The sequence below is a fragment of the Lytechinus variegatus genome, chromosome 5 (assembly GCF_018143015.1).
Source record: "Lytechinus variegatus isolate NC3 chromosome 5, Lvar_3.0, whole genome shotgun sequence".
Classification (NCBI taxonomy): domain Eukaryota; kingdom Metazoa; phylum Echinodermata; class Echinoidea; order Temnopleuroida; family Toxopneustidae; genus Lytechinus; species Lytechinus variegatus.
Genome location: NC_054744.1, coordinates 41,728,321 through 41,742,898, shown reverse-complemented (window position 1 = coordinate 41,742,898; position 14,578 = coordinate 41,728,321). Strand labels below are relative to the sequence as shown.

General features: G+C 34.5%; 1 protein-coding gene across 1 annotated transcript in view; it reads right to left on the bottom strand.

Annotated features, from left to right (window-relative positions):
• Window positions 1–200: 200 nt before the first annotated feature.
• The window catches only part of LOC121416186 (probable phospholipid-transporting ATPase IM), a 68,229-nt gene continuing 53,851 nt past the window's right edge, over window positions 201–14,578 (bottom strand). Inside the window, exons 15-25 of the mRNA XM_041609670.1 lie at window positions 13,268–13,347; window positions 12,458–12,679; window positions 11,366–11,463; window positions 9,942–10,080; window positions 8,794–9,081; window positions 8,144–8,327; window positions 6,631–6,854; window positions 5,930–6,013; window positions 5,215–5,356; window positions 4,500–4,603; window positions 201–3,983 (exon numbers count right to left, since the gene is read on the bottom strand). Coding sequence (XP_041465604.1) covers window positions 3,345–3,983; window positions 4,500–4,603; window positions 5,215–5,356; window positions 5,930–6,013; window positions 6,631–6,854; window positions 8,144–8,327; window positions 8,794–9,081; window positions 9,942–10,080; window positions 11,366–11,463; window positions 12,458–12,679; window positions 13,268–13,347 — 2,204 coding nt within the window. The 3' untranslated portion in view covers window positions 201–3,344. The remainder of the gene's footprint in view (window positions 3,984–4,499; window positions 4,604–5,214; window positions 5,357–5,929; window positions 6,014–6,630; window positions 6,855–8,143; window positions 8,328–8,793; window positions 9,082–9,941; window positions 10,081–11,365; window positions 11,464–12,457; window positions 12,680–13,267; window positions 13,348–14,578) is intronic.

The following is a 14,578-nucleotide window of genomic DNA, read 5'->3' as shown; positions in this document are numbered from 1 at the left end:
AAAATGAAAAGCATTATTTACTAACTACTTGCATTGAAGGAGACTATGCGAGGACATTGTCAATTTAATCCTAGGTCTTGCTATGTATGTACATTCTTCACTTGAAAGCTATTTGGAACATGCAAACATGCTATTTCTAGAATATGGTGACCTCATTCGGCAGCACTTTTTATTATCAATAGATCTGCAAAATGAAAGATCAGGCATAAAGAATACATTCATTATTAGGGCAACATGATATTCTACTTGTATCAAAATATTATGACCACGAGGCTCAGCTTCTAAATTAACACTACTGTCAGTACACCATGTAACACCTCTCATGGTAATGTAGAGAAATATTGTGTTTAATGAGGCTATGGTATATGGAATATATTGTTAAATTGTGTTGAAAGGATTAATGCAGACATTGTTTGACAATATTGCATACTCACAACACCTGATCAAAGACACAAATGTGTGACACTGCGCAGCCATAATTCAAGAGATATATTGATACATGCAATTATACTGTTTATATTTATCAAGGGGTGGAAAGTGCATAGGGCATACATAAGCAACATGTAGACAGGTTTGGATTATGACTGTAAATTACATGGAGTCGCCTCATCAAAACAAACTCTTTCAAAATCTGCCAACTGTAATGAATGATGATGTTATTTGGTCATGCTTCAGTACTGTTACACTTTCTAAGTAATAGGGCAAATAATTTTAGGATATTAACTGTATCAACACAAACGTCTTTAAAAACTTAGACTGGGTTTTCAATTGACTTTGCAATTAGATGTGGTTTCATCACAATAAAATAGTATTCATTACATTTTTTAATGAAGGATGAGAATGTAATAAAGATACATACCGTCATATAATCTTTTGATTTCATTTTGCGTTGGCATTATAAAGTTACTTCATATGTTTCATAGACATAATTCATTGTCATTCAATTAAAATGTAATTCCTGGTTCTCCAAAATAATGCAGTTACCAAAAAAAAAAATTACAAATAAGATTCCCCCCTCAAAAAAAAATCCTTGAAAATTATTTGATATTGGTAAAATATTTGTGTAAGGTTATAAGAAAACTAGTAACTAGTATTTTGGTTCTCATTGAAATTCAATTAAAATGCTATATGACCCCCCAAAAAAGAAAAGAAAAAAAAAACAGGCAATGGTTTTAAGACCAACAAAGTTCTTTTTTATAATATCACTGGTATCATAGGTTTGAGTGAAGTACTACGTTTTTCAAGGAAATAATTTAATTTTGGAAATTGCCATTTTATAAAAGTCAATACCAACAGCAGGAAAATGTAATAAATAAAATCAACAATAAGTTTGATAAATATTGAATAGTCCAGTCGCAATTGTCTACATTATCATAGAAGGAAATTGAATACAGCTTTCCATTATATCTATACAGATATTAACTTTTGGTCAGTATAACTTTTCCTTCATTTACAAATGCATCTAACAAAATTGAAGATATGATTAATATTTATAACAATCAATGTGTATTCATTAGATTGATATTGAAAGGAACTTTTTTTTATTTCAAACATTTAAATTAACCACAAGCATTGTATCAGTGAAACTTCTGTTATTCGATGAAATTTGCTCTTTACCAATCAAATTGCATTATTTCATAAACTTATAAAAGTAACTTTACATTTGCCAATAACCTTCTTTATGAAACATGTTCCCTGACGTGTGTATACTGACCATTTCATCAAAGTTGAAAATGAAACTGCTTTCAAATAAGACAGAAATATTAAATCTCATGACATAGACTGAATATTGAAATAATTGATGCACTTTGTATCAGCTGGTAGGATACAGTGTTTCAGCTTAAATTTGTTTGGCACATGATTATATTAGGTTCACACTTTGTTTAAAAAAAAAATCCATTTTCCCTGAAATTCACCCAGTGTTTCATCAAGCACAGGGTGACTAAAAATGGGTGTTGGTGTTTAGGTAAACTAGCAACAGATATAACACTGGATGTGAAATGAAGCTGGTGCAAAGTCAGTGTTAAACTAGGTGTAGAACTACAAATAATGTGATCGGCATAATGTCTATAAACCCAAATTTGGTGTTTGCACTCGAATCAACAGCTCTTAACACCAAAATTCCTGACAACAACACCAAATAAACACTAACCAACATTATATCATTGACTGTATATTCTCGTCTTATGGTAGATTTAAGTATATCATTGTGGAGACAAATGTTTCTGTATACGAAAGAAAGAAGGCCTCTTTTGATCTACATGTACTACATGTATCTCCTTTGACGATGTGCTTCCAGAACAATCTAAGTAATATCTGGATAAATCGGAACACACAATTTTTTTTATCTGTACCAACTGTGAAAACTTAAAATAAAAGAATAATGTACCTGACATTGCAAGTTTGGAGGAAAACTACTGGGTCTCGTTTCATAAGGTCTAGTTATGATAAGAACTGCCCAATTTCTATGACAAATATGTTATCAGCCAATCAAATTGAATGATTTCAGTAGCTTGTAACTGTTATTGGAGATTTGTTATTGTAACAAGTTTTATGAAACAGGATCCTGGTTTTTCTCTTACTTTAATCAGTACATGAAAAAATTATAAACCTTTCTGGTCAGTATGATATTTTGGTATCAAAGCAATAAAAGGCAATTGTATCTTGATACTTCATTCATTTTAAGAGCTGTCAACAAATCAACAGCAGTCGTAGGTTGAATAAGAATGTTTACAGCAATCTATCTGGAATTGCTACACTTTAGAAATGAATTGCAATACAATGCAAGGTTTACGAAAATAAATTACTACCTTGTAATTTTCATTAGAATGATTGGTCTTTGAATATACATCTCCATATAATACTTGAAATTATGAAAATCTTAATGTCAATGATTTTTGTGGCAATGTTAATGAAACTATTCATTCTGAGCACTAAAAAAATCAGATGGTCACTTTTATTAGATAAGTGTTCTATTACGAAATTAATTTTAATCATCAATTCATTAAAAGAAGAAGACTATTACAACTTACTAAAGTCTTCACTTTTTGAGGGCGAGGAGAGGCAATGATATATACACTTACAATGTAAGCATGGGATATAAATATAATTGATATAACTTTTCATTTTCATGATATAGCTCATGATAAATAAGATCAAAAAGAATAAAATTACCCAAGATTTTGTCATTTAGGATTAAATAGAAGACATTACTAGTAATTCTTTACACACCATGAATATAAAAAATGTAATCTGTTACAAGGAAGAGGGACATTACATGTACCTGTGTTATGAAATAATAGTCTTTTGGGTCCAAATGACATGTATGATATAATTTGTAGGTACTATGCTAATATCTCATTAATTTCTTCATCTGTTACCGTAGTAACACCATTCTCCTTCTTCTCTTCCACATTCTCCTTGCTCTTTGTTTTCTTGACACCACCGGTTGTTCCGTTCTTTTCTGGTGGATCCTTGATACGCATACTACGCCCCGAAGTGATCATCTCCCCGAAGCCCTCTTGATGGGCGAAGGCGTAACCGGAGCGTACCGATCCAGGTCGTGACTTTCCGCTCCCCATACGAGATCCTGGTCGGGCAGAGCCGATCCTTGAGGGGATTGCACTCTTGTTTCGGATCTTTGTCAGCTCCACGTCTCCCTTTCCCTTCGCCTTCTTGGCCTCCCGTGCCTCCTTCCTTTGGAGCAGTCTCACGCGGTCTGTCAACGTCGGCGCAACATCCATGCCCAGCGATCGTCTTCCAAGAGCGGGAAAGAGGAGGATGACAGGCAATAGAGCTATGGTGAACCAGAATGTCGGCAGACGACACATAACAAATGTGACTCCAACATAGGTAAATGTCGCCCTCAGTAGTTCATATATGGGCTCCGAGTATAGTAGAAGAGCATACAGCCAGTAGAGGGCAATGCTGCCCCAGATACATAGGTGACTGAAGACAGTCCAATAGGAAGTATCTATCGCAATCTGGAATGGAAACAAAACAAATATCAATTGAAAACTATAAAAAGTCAAGATGACAAATACAAATGTAATATGATAAAAGAATAATGAAGATTCTTTTTTTTTAAAATCATTACATTATTCTACACTTTATGGCCTTTTAAATGTAGCTCTTACAGAAGTGTTTTTTTTTTTTGGGGGGGGGGATTTGTTTGTCACTGAATACCATTTAATCAGAGCCACCACATGAGTAGAAGTGGATGTTTCAAGAAAACTTGGAATTACACTTTACATTAAAACATCTCAATACTAAAGCATGCTTAAAGACCTAATCTTATTTCATCCAGGCAATAAAATGCGGGAAACATCAAAAGTAAAAAGAAGAAAGCGTGAACGAATTGTAGATTCTAAAATGAATAGGAAGGCAGTGAACTATCTTCTTCAGGTCCACATAACTCTGGCAGTTCTTATTTTGTTCATCATACCTATATGAACACTTAATCACTTCTGAAATGGCACAGGAAGAAAGGTGAAACTGACCTTTAAGTTGACAACATGAACAAGCATAGTCGCCACAATAGCGCCAAAGAGGAACTGTGTGTGTATAGGCTGACCATCAGGGGACAGATTCTCAGACAAGGCACCTAAAACAAATGAAAAGGGATGAAGTGTGAATATATTCTTCTTCGAATGAAAGCTCCCCCCCCTCAAAACATTTTTTTTAAAGGATGCTGTAATATTGATTTAACAATATTTAAGCAGTTCCCTTTTTACAGAACAAGTCCACCCCAACAAAAAGTTGATTTGAAGAAAAAGAGAAAAATCCAACAAGAATAACACTGAAAATTTCATCAAAATCGGATGTAAAATAAGAAAGTTATGACACTTTAAAGTTTCATTTAATTTCACAGACAGCTATATGCACTTTCTGGTCTGTATGCAAATGAGGGAACTGATGTCACTACCATTGCCATAACCTTTACCTATGTAACCATCACCACTTGATTTCTCAATATCATCATCATCATAATCACCATCACCACCACAACCACCACCACCACCACCATCATCATCATCATCATCATCATCATCATCATCATCATCATCATCATCATCATCATCATCATCATCATCATCATCATCACCATCACCATCATCAGCATCATCATCATCATCACCATCACCATCATCATCATCATCACCATCATCACCATCATCACCATCATCACCATCATCATCATCATCATCATCTTACCATATGGGATGAAGAACAAGGCGAGTGAAGTAATGACTCCTTGGAAAAGACTTTTCAGGAATACAAACCAGTTGAAGAATTTGTTCTTCTGACCTGGTTTATAGAGCGCTGGGAATCGAATGCTCATTTCATCATTCACATCCTGGATAACACATTGGAAAAAACAGAAAGACATCTAATAACATTACAATAGAAAAGACATCTAACAGGGCATTTCCATGAAATAAGTACGTCTGACCCGATCCCTTAATTGCGGGAACTTAATCATGCTGAAATGATTTGTCCATTTTATAGTTCACATGGAAAAGTTGTGATGCATTCAAATTATCATTATTTGAATATGCATGGAAACAAATGGGGTCAACTATAAAAAAGGGTTGATTTTTTTAAAATAACCAAACAGCAATAACAGTAATCATTATAGCAATAATAGCGAAAGAATAATAATACATGTACATCAATATAAGACATAATGTTATCATTATTTTGATCTATGCTAACAAAAAATCTGATTGAAAGTAAGTTTGAACTTTGATGATACAAATTCATTTAATTTTCTATCACTTAATGTTGCAGATTGGTAAAAAAAGTGAGAGACTGATCAACAAACAGACAGATAAACACAGATCTAAGCAAACACAAAACAGGTGCAAGATTCCAGTAATACAGATAAAATGACAGAAAAAGGATGTCATATGTAAGTTCAATCACTGACCTGGTCAAATATTCCAAGTGATATAACAGGTGTAGACGTGAAGATAGTATTGTAAGCTGTGATGAACCACTGGTCATAGCCCGTCTGTAGGAAACAACAATAAACAATTATACTTTTCATACATTATCCTTGACAATGAAGTATTCTACAACACCACAGCACAGTTATGCAGTTCCATGGAATACTTCTACTTCATCCACATTTGCTCACCTGGGTTGAGTGCAGCATAATGTGAAAATATTGTTTTTCCCTGAAGGAAAATGACATCATGGAGTCAGGTTCAAGCCAACGACCAAGTGATTCAAAATTTATCACAACCACTACAAACCAGTGCTTTCAATTCATACTAATACATTAAAAGGTTCATCTATCAAAAAGACGAATTGAATGAAAAAATTTAGTAAAAAAAATAAGAAAAACATAGCACTGGCAATTTCATAAGTATAAGATGCAAGATCAAAAATCTACATGTGCAATTGCAATTTGATATTTGCTATTTATACAGTTATATGCACATCTCGGTCAGTATGCAATGAAGTAAACGATGGTGTCACATGCTCACTACATCTAATGTATTTCATTATGAAACATAAATAATGTCAACATTCATGGATTTGATAAAGATCGTAATAAATTACAATAATGATAATTTTGCATGGGGCCAAGCAAGCAATGTTGATGAGGATGATACATGTACTTACCATAGCAGAGTAACCACAGAAGAATGCAAACCAGAAATGACAGACAGTGAAGGCAAAGTTTTTGTAGAAGAAGTAGGAGAGGAACTTGCACATTCTATAGTAGGACCATCTACCATGGACGAGGAGAAGACGTTCTAGGTAACGGAACTGAGCAAAGGAGAAATCACTGGACAGTACGGCCTGCATTCCTTCTTGACCACTGATACCAACACCAATGTGAGCAGCTGAACAGAGAGAGAGAGAGAAAACATTGTGCTTTGTTAATCATACACAGATGTAAATTTAAATTGCCAAATACAGCAAGAAGCAATTGCATTATGAATAAGCAGATAAATGTAGCAAATGGCCAATTCCATAAAATATGTTCATCCCACCCCCTATATATGGGACCTTCATGAAATTTTCTGTCTCTGATTTCTTGTTCTTTTTTGACAGTCTGTAATGTTCCCAAAGGACCATGACTTGGTCAGTTTAAGAGGTGAAGTAAAACTTGAGAAAAATGGGGGTTAGACATATAAAAAGGTTGATCATTTTATGGAATTGCCCAAATATGAAATGTACATGATATATCATATTTATTTGATGAAATATCAAAGCAAAAAATAAAAAATACAATAAAAAAACCCCCAGAAGATATTGATATGCCAAGAAAAAAAAAGACCAAAACCTCCTTTTGGATAATAATTCAGTTATTTCATCACTAACTGAAACTGTTAAAAAAAAAAAACATGCTTACACTGCATATTACATGAAAGAACCTCTCTAATAAATTCCATCAAGGTTGTACATTCATCTGCCCAGATCGATCCTCCTCCCAGCAGATATCTAAGTCTCGTTTATACTTTTTAAAGTTCAAGTCCACCCCAGATAATTGTTGATTTGAATAGAGAAAACCTAAAGTACCATAATGCTGAACATTTCATCAAAATCGGATGTGAAATAAGAAAGTTATGACATTTTAAAGTTTCGCTTATTTGTCACAAAACAGATATATGCACAACTCAGTGACAAGCAAAAGAGACAGTCGATGATGTCCATCACTCACTATTTCTTTTGTTTTTTATTGTTTGAACTGTGCAATATTTCATTTTTTACAGATTTGACAATAAGGACCAACTTGACTGAACCATACACTATTAAGCAATGCTAACTCGACATGTTCAGAAAGGAATTGATCCTTGTTTCAGTTGACAATGAGGAGAAAATTAGAATATTTCATATTATAAAATACAAAAGAAATAGTGAGTGGATGACATCATCAGTCTCCTCATTTGCATATCGACCAGGATGTTCATATTTAAACTGTTCTGTGAAATTAAGTGAAACTTTAAAATGCCATAACTTTCTTATTTTACATTTGATTTTGATGAAATTCTCATTGGTATCCTTGTTGGATATTTCTCTTTTTATTCAAATCAACTTTTCTTTGGGGTGGACTTGTCCTTTAGTAAAATTTGTTGAGAGTAGACAAGTAAACTTGTAGTTAAGTCAAATGGATCTGGACTGTACTTACTCTTGATCATACTGACATCATTAGCTCCATCACCAATGGCCAGAGTGACAGCATTCCTGTGAGTCTTGACCAGGTCAACTACTTGAGCCTTCTGTAGAGGGGTCACTCTGCAGCAGATGACTGTCTTGCAGTAGCAGGCTGCTTCTAGGAAGTCGAGTTCTACCTCTGGGTCGAGAAGATGGGCCTGGGAGGAAAATGAAATATAGTTTATAAGTTTACAACTATATTTTTCTGAAAAAAATAATGGACTACTGTTTTTAACAATAACTCTAACAAATATGTAGTGATTGTTCTATCGCCTTTTCATTGATCGATTCATCATGAAATTTTGAATTTGACCATATTATCAGGGAATTCTCAATATTTCAAAAATGTTGAAACCCACATTTGAAAAGGCATCTTTCAAAAATATTTCTTATGATACAATGCATCCCTCATCAAATTTGAACCTAAAGCTGTAATCCCCCAAACATCTCCCAATAGACAAGAGTTGTATTGTATGTACATGGCACTAACATTTCAAAGGATGCCAAAAAAATTTCAGTAGAATTAGGTCATATGTAACTTTCTATAAAAAGTCAAGAGGATAATGCTAAAATTCCAAGTCAACCCATTAATTCCAGAAAATACAAAAGTGGCAGCTCTCTCACCAATGCAGCTCCTGTTACAACAATGGCAAAACTGTAGATATCTCCAAGCTCATCAATGTCCTTGCTCTGGTAGGAGACATCATCATCCAGTTGGTCCTTATCCTTGATACCCATCACGTCCTTGATCTTGCACAGCGCCCCCTCTAGTTCCTCACGAGCCTCCACCTTCTCCTTTGCCGAGATGATGAAGATCTCGTTGAGATCTTCTGTCAAGAGGTTGCAGGAGTACCCGATGTTGATGGCAGTCTCTTGCTTGTCACCGGTCAACACCCACAGTTTGATGTTGGCCTGAGGAGGACATGGAGAGATTTATGTAATTGAGATTGAAATTTCTCATCAAAACAAGTGCATATTAGGCTTCATACCCACATGCAATTACGATCTAAATGTGAACAACACAAATTAGTAAGGTAAATAATAAAAAATGCAATATGGCAGCAGGCAAAACTGTAAACAAATATTTAGTGGTATTGTCAACAAAATTAAATATTCTGAAACTTGACAAGTGTATTGGTAATACACCCCGGTACAATCATGGGGTTCAACAGTAAATAGTGACATTGTTTGCACACCGTGCAGGTCAGCACAAGCATCGATTAATTGAAAAAGATTCATAACAAATTCTATAGAAATTGTAAAGCCACATAACCTTTTCCATTTAACTGGAGTTATATTCTTAAATGAAAGATAATTGCTCCATTACAAATTTGCACGAACTAAACATGGGTCGTGTGGTCCAGTGGAAAGAGCATTGGACTCATAATTGCAAGGTTGTGAGTTCGAATCCCTACTCTGCCATTTTCTCTACTTTGATAAAAAGGCCTGAGAGTAAAATGAATATCTGTCGTCTATAAGGTCAGCCAATATGACTGATTAACCTTGACGTAAAATGTTTCCTAGGTAATTGGTTATATACCAGCTTGACTTTTACCAGCAAAATGCTGTCCTGCCGAGTTCCTATGGGAGTTACCATAAACAGAAACCTAATCCCTTCTCTTATCTTTCATATTCTGAAACCCCAGACCATACCACATTCCTAACCCTACATCTCTGCATGTGTAAATACAGGTATGCTCTTCCTGGTTGCAAATGTCAATTCATCAAGGCTCCAGTTTGTATCTAATATCTAACATGAATTTATCCTTTACCTTGTGTAAGTTTTGGATGGTTTGTGGAACTCCATCTTGAAGTTTGTCTTCAATGGCAGTAGCTCCAAGAAGAACCAAGTCTTGTTCAATCTCGTTGTAGACCTCATCTAGCTTGGACTCTCTGTCAACCGTTGCTAAACTGTAAGAAAGATAATTACCCATTTGATCCTTTTTACAATACAATTTCACATTTTGAGGCTTGGTTGAAGGGACATATAATCAATATATCAATATACAGGTTAAAAAGCACATTCATACCCCCTTTGAAGAACCTTTAAATAAATAGTTACAGCAGGGAAGAACATTCCTATATTTGCCAATGAACTGGTTAACTGATTTCTATTAATTCAATTCAATTCAATTCGTTTATTTTCAATTCCAATAAAAAATATATACAGATAAATGCATGTAAGCATAACAGATTGTAAAACAAACAAACAAAAAAAAAACATTATAAAGATATACATGTAAACATGCTTATGTTAAATAAAGTGATACAGAGATATCAAGAAAAGGATGGAATTGAGGAATACTGCAAAAAAACATTAAGTTTTTGTCGAGGCAGTAATCCAACGAGAGAAAGTCATAGAATTGAAGAATCAAAACATGTTTTAGAAAGGAAAATGAGAAGAAAATTGAAATACATTAAGAGACATAAATAAATACATTCAAATACAAATACAATACAAAATACAATGCAAGAAATTTGGTCAAATTATCAATAATTCATATCATGAGATAAAAGATATAATTTGAGTCTTCGTTTGAATACATTTGGAGAAGGGGAAACAAGAATGGATGAGGGAAGGGAGTTCCAGAAAGATGGACCTGAGTACCGTATGGATTGTAACATGAACTCTTTATTGACTTTACCAACATGGAATTTAGAAGAACTTCTTGTATTATAATTATAAATATATTTCCATTTCATTTTCAAATTGATTAATTCACAAATGGATGTTGGGTGTGTATATGCATCTGATGCTGTAGTTGCTAGCACTTTTTATATGGACTGTGGTATGGAGATAAGGCATCCACTTGAATATATTTATTTACAGCTCACATTCCTAATTCTCACTAATCATTTTACACTTATCTTTTAATTATGTTTCTATTGAATATACATGAATGTGTCATAGGCTACAGTGCTATAGGCTACAACCTCTGTGCTAATTGTTTTAATCCATTTTTAATTGAATAATACATTCAAATATGTGTGTAAATACATCTACATGGCAGTGTTGTGTTGTATACGTTGTGACAAAATCATAAAATAACTCTTCTTTGTCCTCTTCCTTTTTTTGCTGTCTTATCAGAAATAATTCATCTTTTTAGTATATCTAAAAATGCATAGTTGAAGCAGATCATTTAAACTAATGAAACATTTGAAAGTGTAAATTTTTTAAGAATGATATGTTTCTTACGATGCTTCTTGGTGTCTCTTTCTCCATTCATAATATGTGTGTTCATCCACCTCCTTCATAGCTAAGCAAAGAGTTCGTAGACCATCGTTAGCAAAGTCCTAGAGGTCAAGGTCAGAAAAAATACAGACGAATTTGGATTGGTGCAATATATAAAGTTTTTTATTATAATTGAGATAACATTAAGAACCTAAATATTGACTTGAACTTTAGTCTGACTTGCAAAGCGCTGCAAATTTCATCAAAATCGGATGTATACTAAGAAAGTTATGACATCTTTAAAATTCGCTTATTTTTCACAAAATATTTATATGCACCACTTAGTGATATGCAAGTCTGTCAACCTTTTGACCTATGTGGGTGTGGGTGTGACATCATACTAATACTGATGTCTGATGGGGAAGTTGGATCAAGCTTGTGAATCCCTGCGATAACCTTTGAGAACTAGTTACAAAATGCCTTCTGACTAGTTTCTGACCCCATAACTAACAAGAATTATAATGGAATAGCTAGTGTCACTCAGTAAAATACAGTTTCCTGTTAAACAGGGGTGGCCAGATTTACCTCATATCCCTCTTACCCCCTTGCTCTACTTTACACTTTTCAATGCATCCTTTGTCCTCGACCAAACAATACTCTCCTCCACTTGAGGTGGGCTTGATACAAGGTCATCCACCGAGCAAGACTGTTAGACCTCAAAACTTAAATTGGGATACTTACATACAGGTCAAATCGTCTGGCATGTTGTGAGCGTAATAATAATGATGATAATAATAATGGCTTATTAACCCAGGGTAGCCACTTCAGTTCCGAAAACTGTTCTCCCAGCGGGCCCTGCTATTATTACCCGACTAAGCTAGGCTGCCGATTCAGGTGCACACAGCTTTTTGAGGAATTATTTCCTACCAGTACCCATTTACCTCAGCTGGGTTGAGTGCAGCACAGTGTGGATAAATATCTTGCTGAAGGAAAACACACCACGGCTAGGATTCAAACCCATGACCCTCTGTTTGAAAGGCAATAGTCAGAACCACTTGACCATGACGCGCCCACAATAGAACTTTCCAATCAACACAGCTAACTATAAAAACTTACATTGAGGTGCTCAGTGGTTACATCCTTCAAGGCATCACTGGATGAACCAAGACGTTCATAGATGACGGTGTCAGCACCCTTGCAGAAGAGCTTGATCTTCTGACCCTGCTTGACAATGACAGACATGCGTTTCCTTACATTGTTGAAATCAAGGATGTGAAGGAGTTCATAGACATCTTCCTGTCCCTGTACAACCAGGGTGATGGTGGTTGGTGTACGAGACTGAAAAAAACACAATACAATAGAGAACAGGAGTTGAAAATGGATGCTACGACGTGCAGCAGTGCATCAAAAGGGCTGATGTAATTATCAATTTAATATCACCAGTTTTAACTTTAATTAATTGAGCAGCATTGTTTATTCAATTCATTTCTATTTTTAAAAATAGAAGAAGTTATGACATATTGATCTACTGGCTAGTTAATTGTGATAGATTTGGGCCATTATGTGAAAAGCGCTATATACAAAATAGCTATCATTATTATTATTATTAGCTCAACAGGAAGAAGAACAACATTCTTTTAATTTCTAGATGAAATAATGGGCAATACCATGAAGTATTGTTAGTTCTTCACCCCTTTATTTGTGTCTTTCCTGCAATGATTGTTTTAATGTTGTAAGTTGTAATACTCTCAAATTATCATGACATGAGAAGTAAAGGGAAAGAATGTTTGATAACTTCATTGAATCTTCCTATTGATTCCTCATTTTAAAACTGACTCCCTTTCTCACCCACACTGTTTACAATCTGCTATGTCCCTACAAGCACAGATCAAGGTTTATTGTAATACTCTTGAACAGGTCACCTACCTTGAAAACAAAGCCAAAATTCCTGGCTGCTCCAACCAACGCTGCCTCATCTGGTGATTGAGCTTGGTATGCAAGATTACCTGACATCAAAAATACAATTGTCATTATCATCTCAACAGGATGAATTTTAAATCATTTTTACATTTCAATCTGACTCTGGAAAATAAATGGTTCAGCGATAATACCGTAGAGGGAGGTTACTGCACAATGTCTTTTTACTACTGATTCTTTCATCTAATCAGTCAGTCTGCAAGCCCCTGTGTTAATGAGCAAATGAGCAAGATTTATCCAAGTCCTCTTGTGGCTGAATTCATGTCCCTGCAAAATCTTGTGAATTGTGAGACTTTGTTCTCAAAGAATTTACCCACTTTCTCCTTGAGTAAAATTGATTATTTTTGTACCATATGAAAGAGTAAACGTTACTCTTTTATACTAATTATTTCTTTTGAATAAAATGTTTTGATAAATAAGTGGATTTTAGACATGAAAAGATGTAATTTAGGCGCAAACATTATTTATATCATCATAAAGCTTAAACTATATATTTTCTTACAATGTCACTCTTGATATGTGGCACCTTTTAGATGGGTCAGCAGCCAGCTTTTTCTACCAAAATGCAAGACAAGATTTCAGAAATTTCGAGTAGCATAGAATCCAGAGTTCTGATTGGTTGAATGGTGTTTTCAAAACAATCAGGGGTAATTTGAAGAGATTACTACATGGTGTGTGACCTTGCAGAAGCCCAGTGTGGGAACATTGAAATTTGCATAGGTGTGTGATCTCTATGACCAATCAGAGCGCAGTATTCTTGTTTTTAAACTGCTAAATGTACTTGGCCATGTAAAGCTGGCTGCTGACCCATCTAAGATACCTCTTCTTATAAAAATCATATAATGTTAAAGCTTAGATCTTCAGCTTTATCATAATCCCAAAATTACTTGGGCCCAACCAGAAATTAAGTGTAAAAACAACAAGTTTTGTTGCATGAAAATAATTGTTTTGTTTCTTGTTTTAGATCAAAAGTTTCACCTATGTTACAAAATCTTTTTAAAAATCCAGACACATGACCTGAAAGAATGATTTTTCTTCTTTATAAAGATACCAAAAACATGAAATTTGGTCAATATTCAGAGCATCAATGGCCAAAATAAAAGAGGTGATTTTGTCCGCACCAAGCTCATTAACAATGCAAAAACCCTCTAGTCATGAATATCACTTGGATAAAGAAGCTACTTTTTGAGGGCTTGCAGATTGACTGTAATGTTATATAATTCTATTGATTTGTTCGCGACACAGGATGTGTTGTTAAAA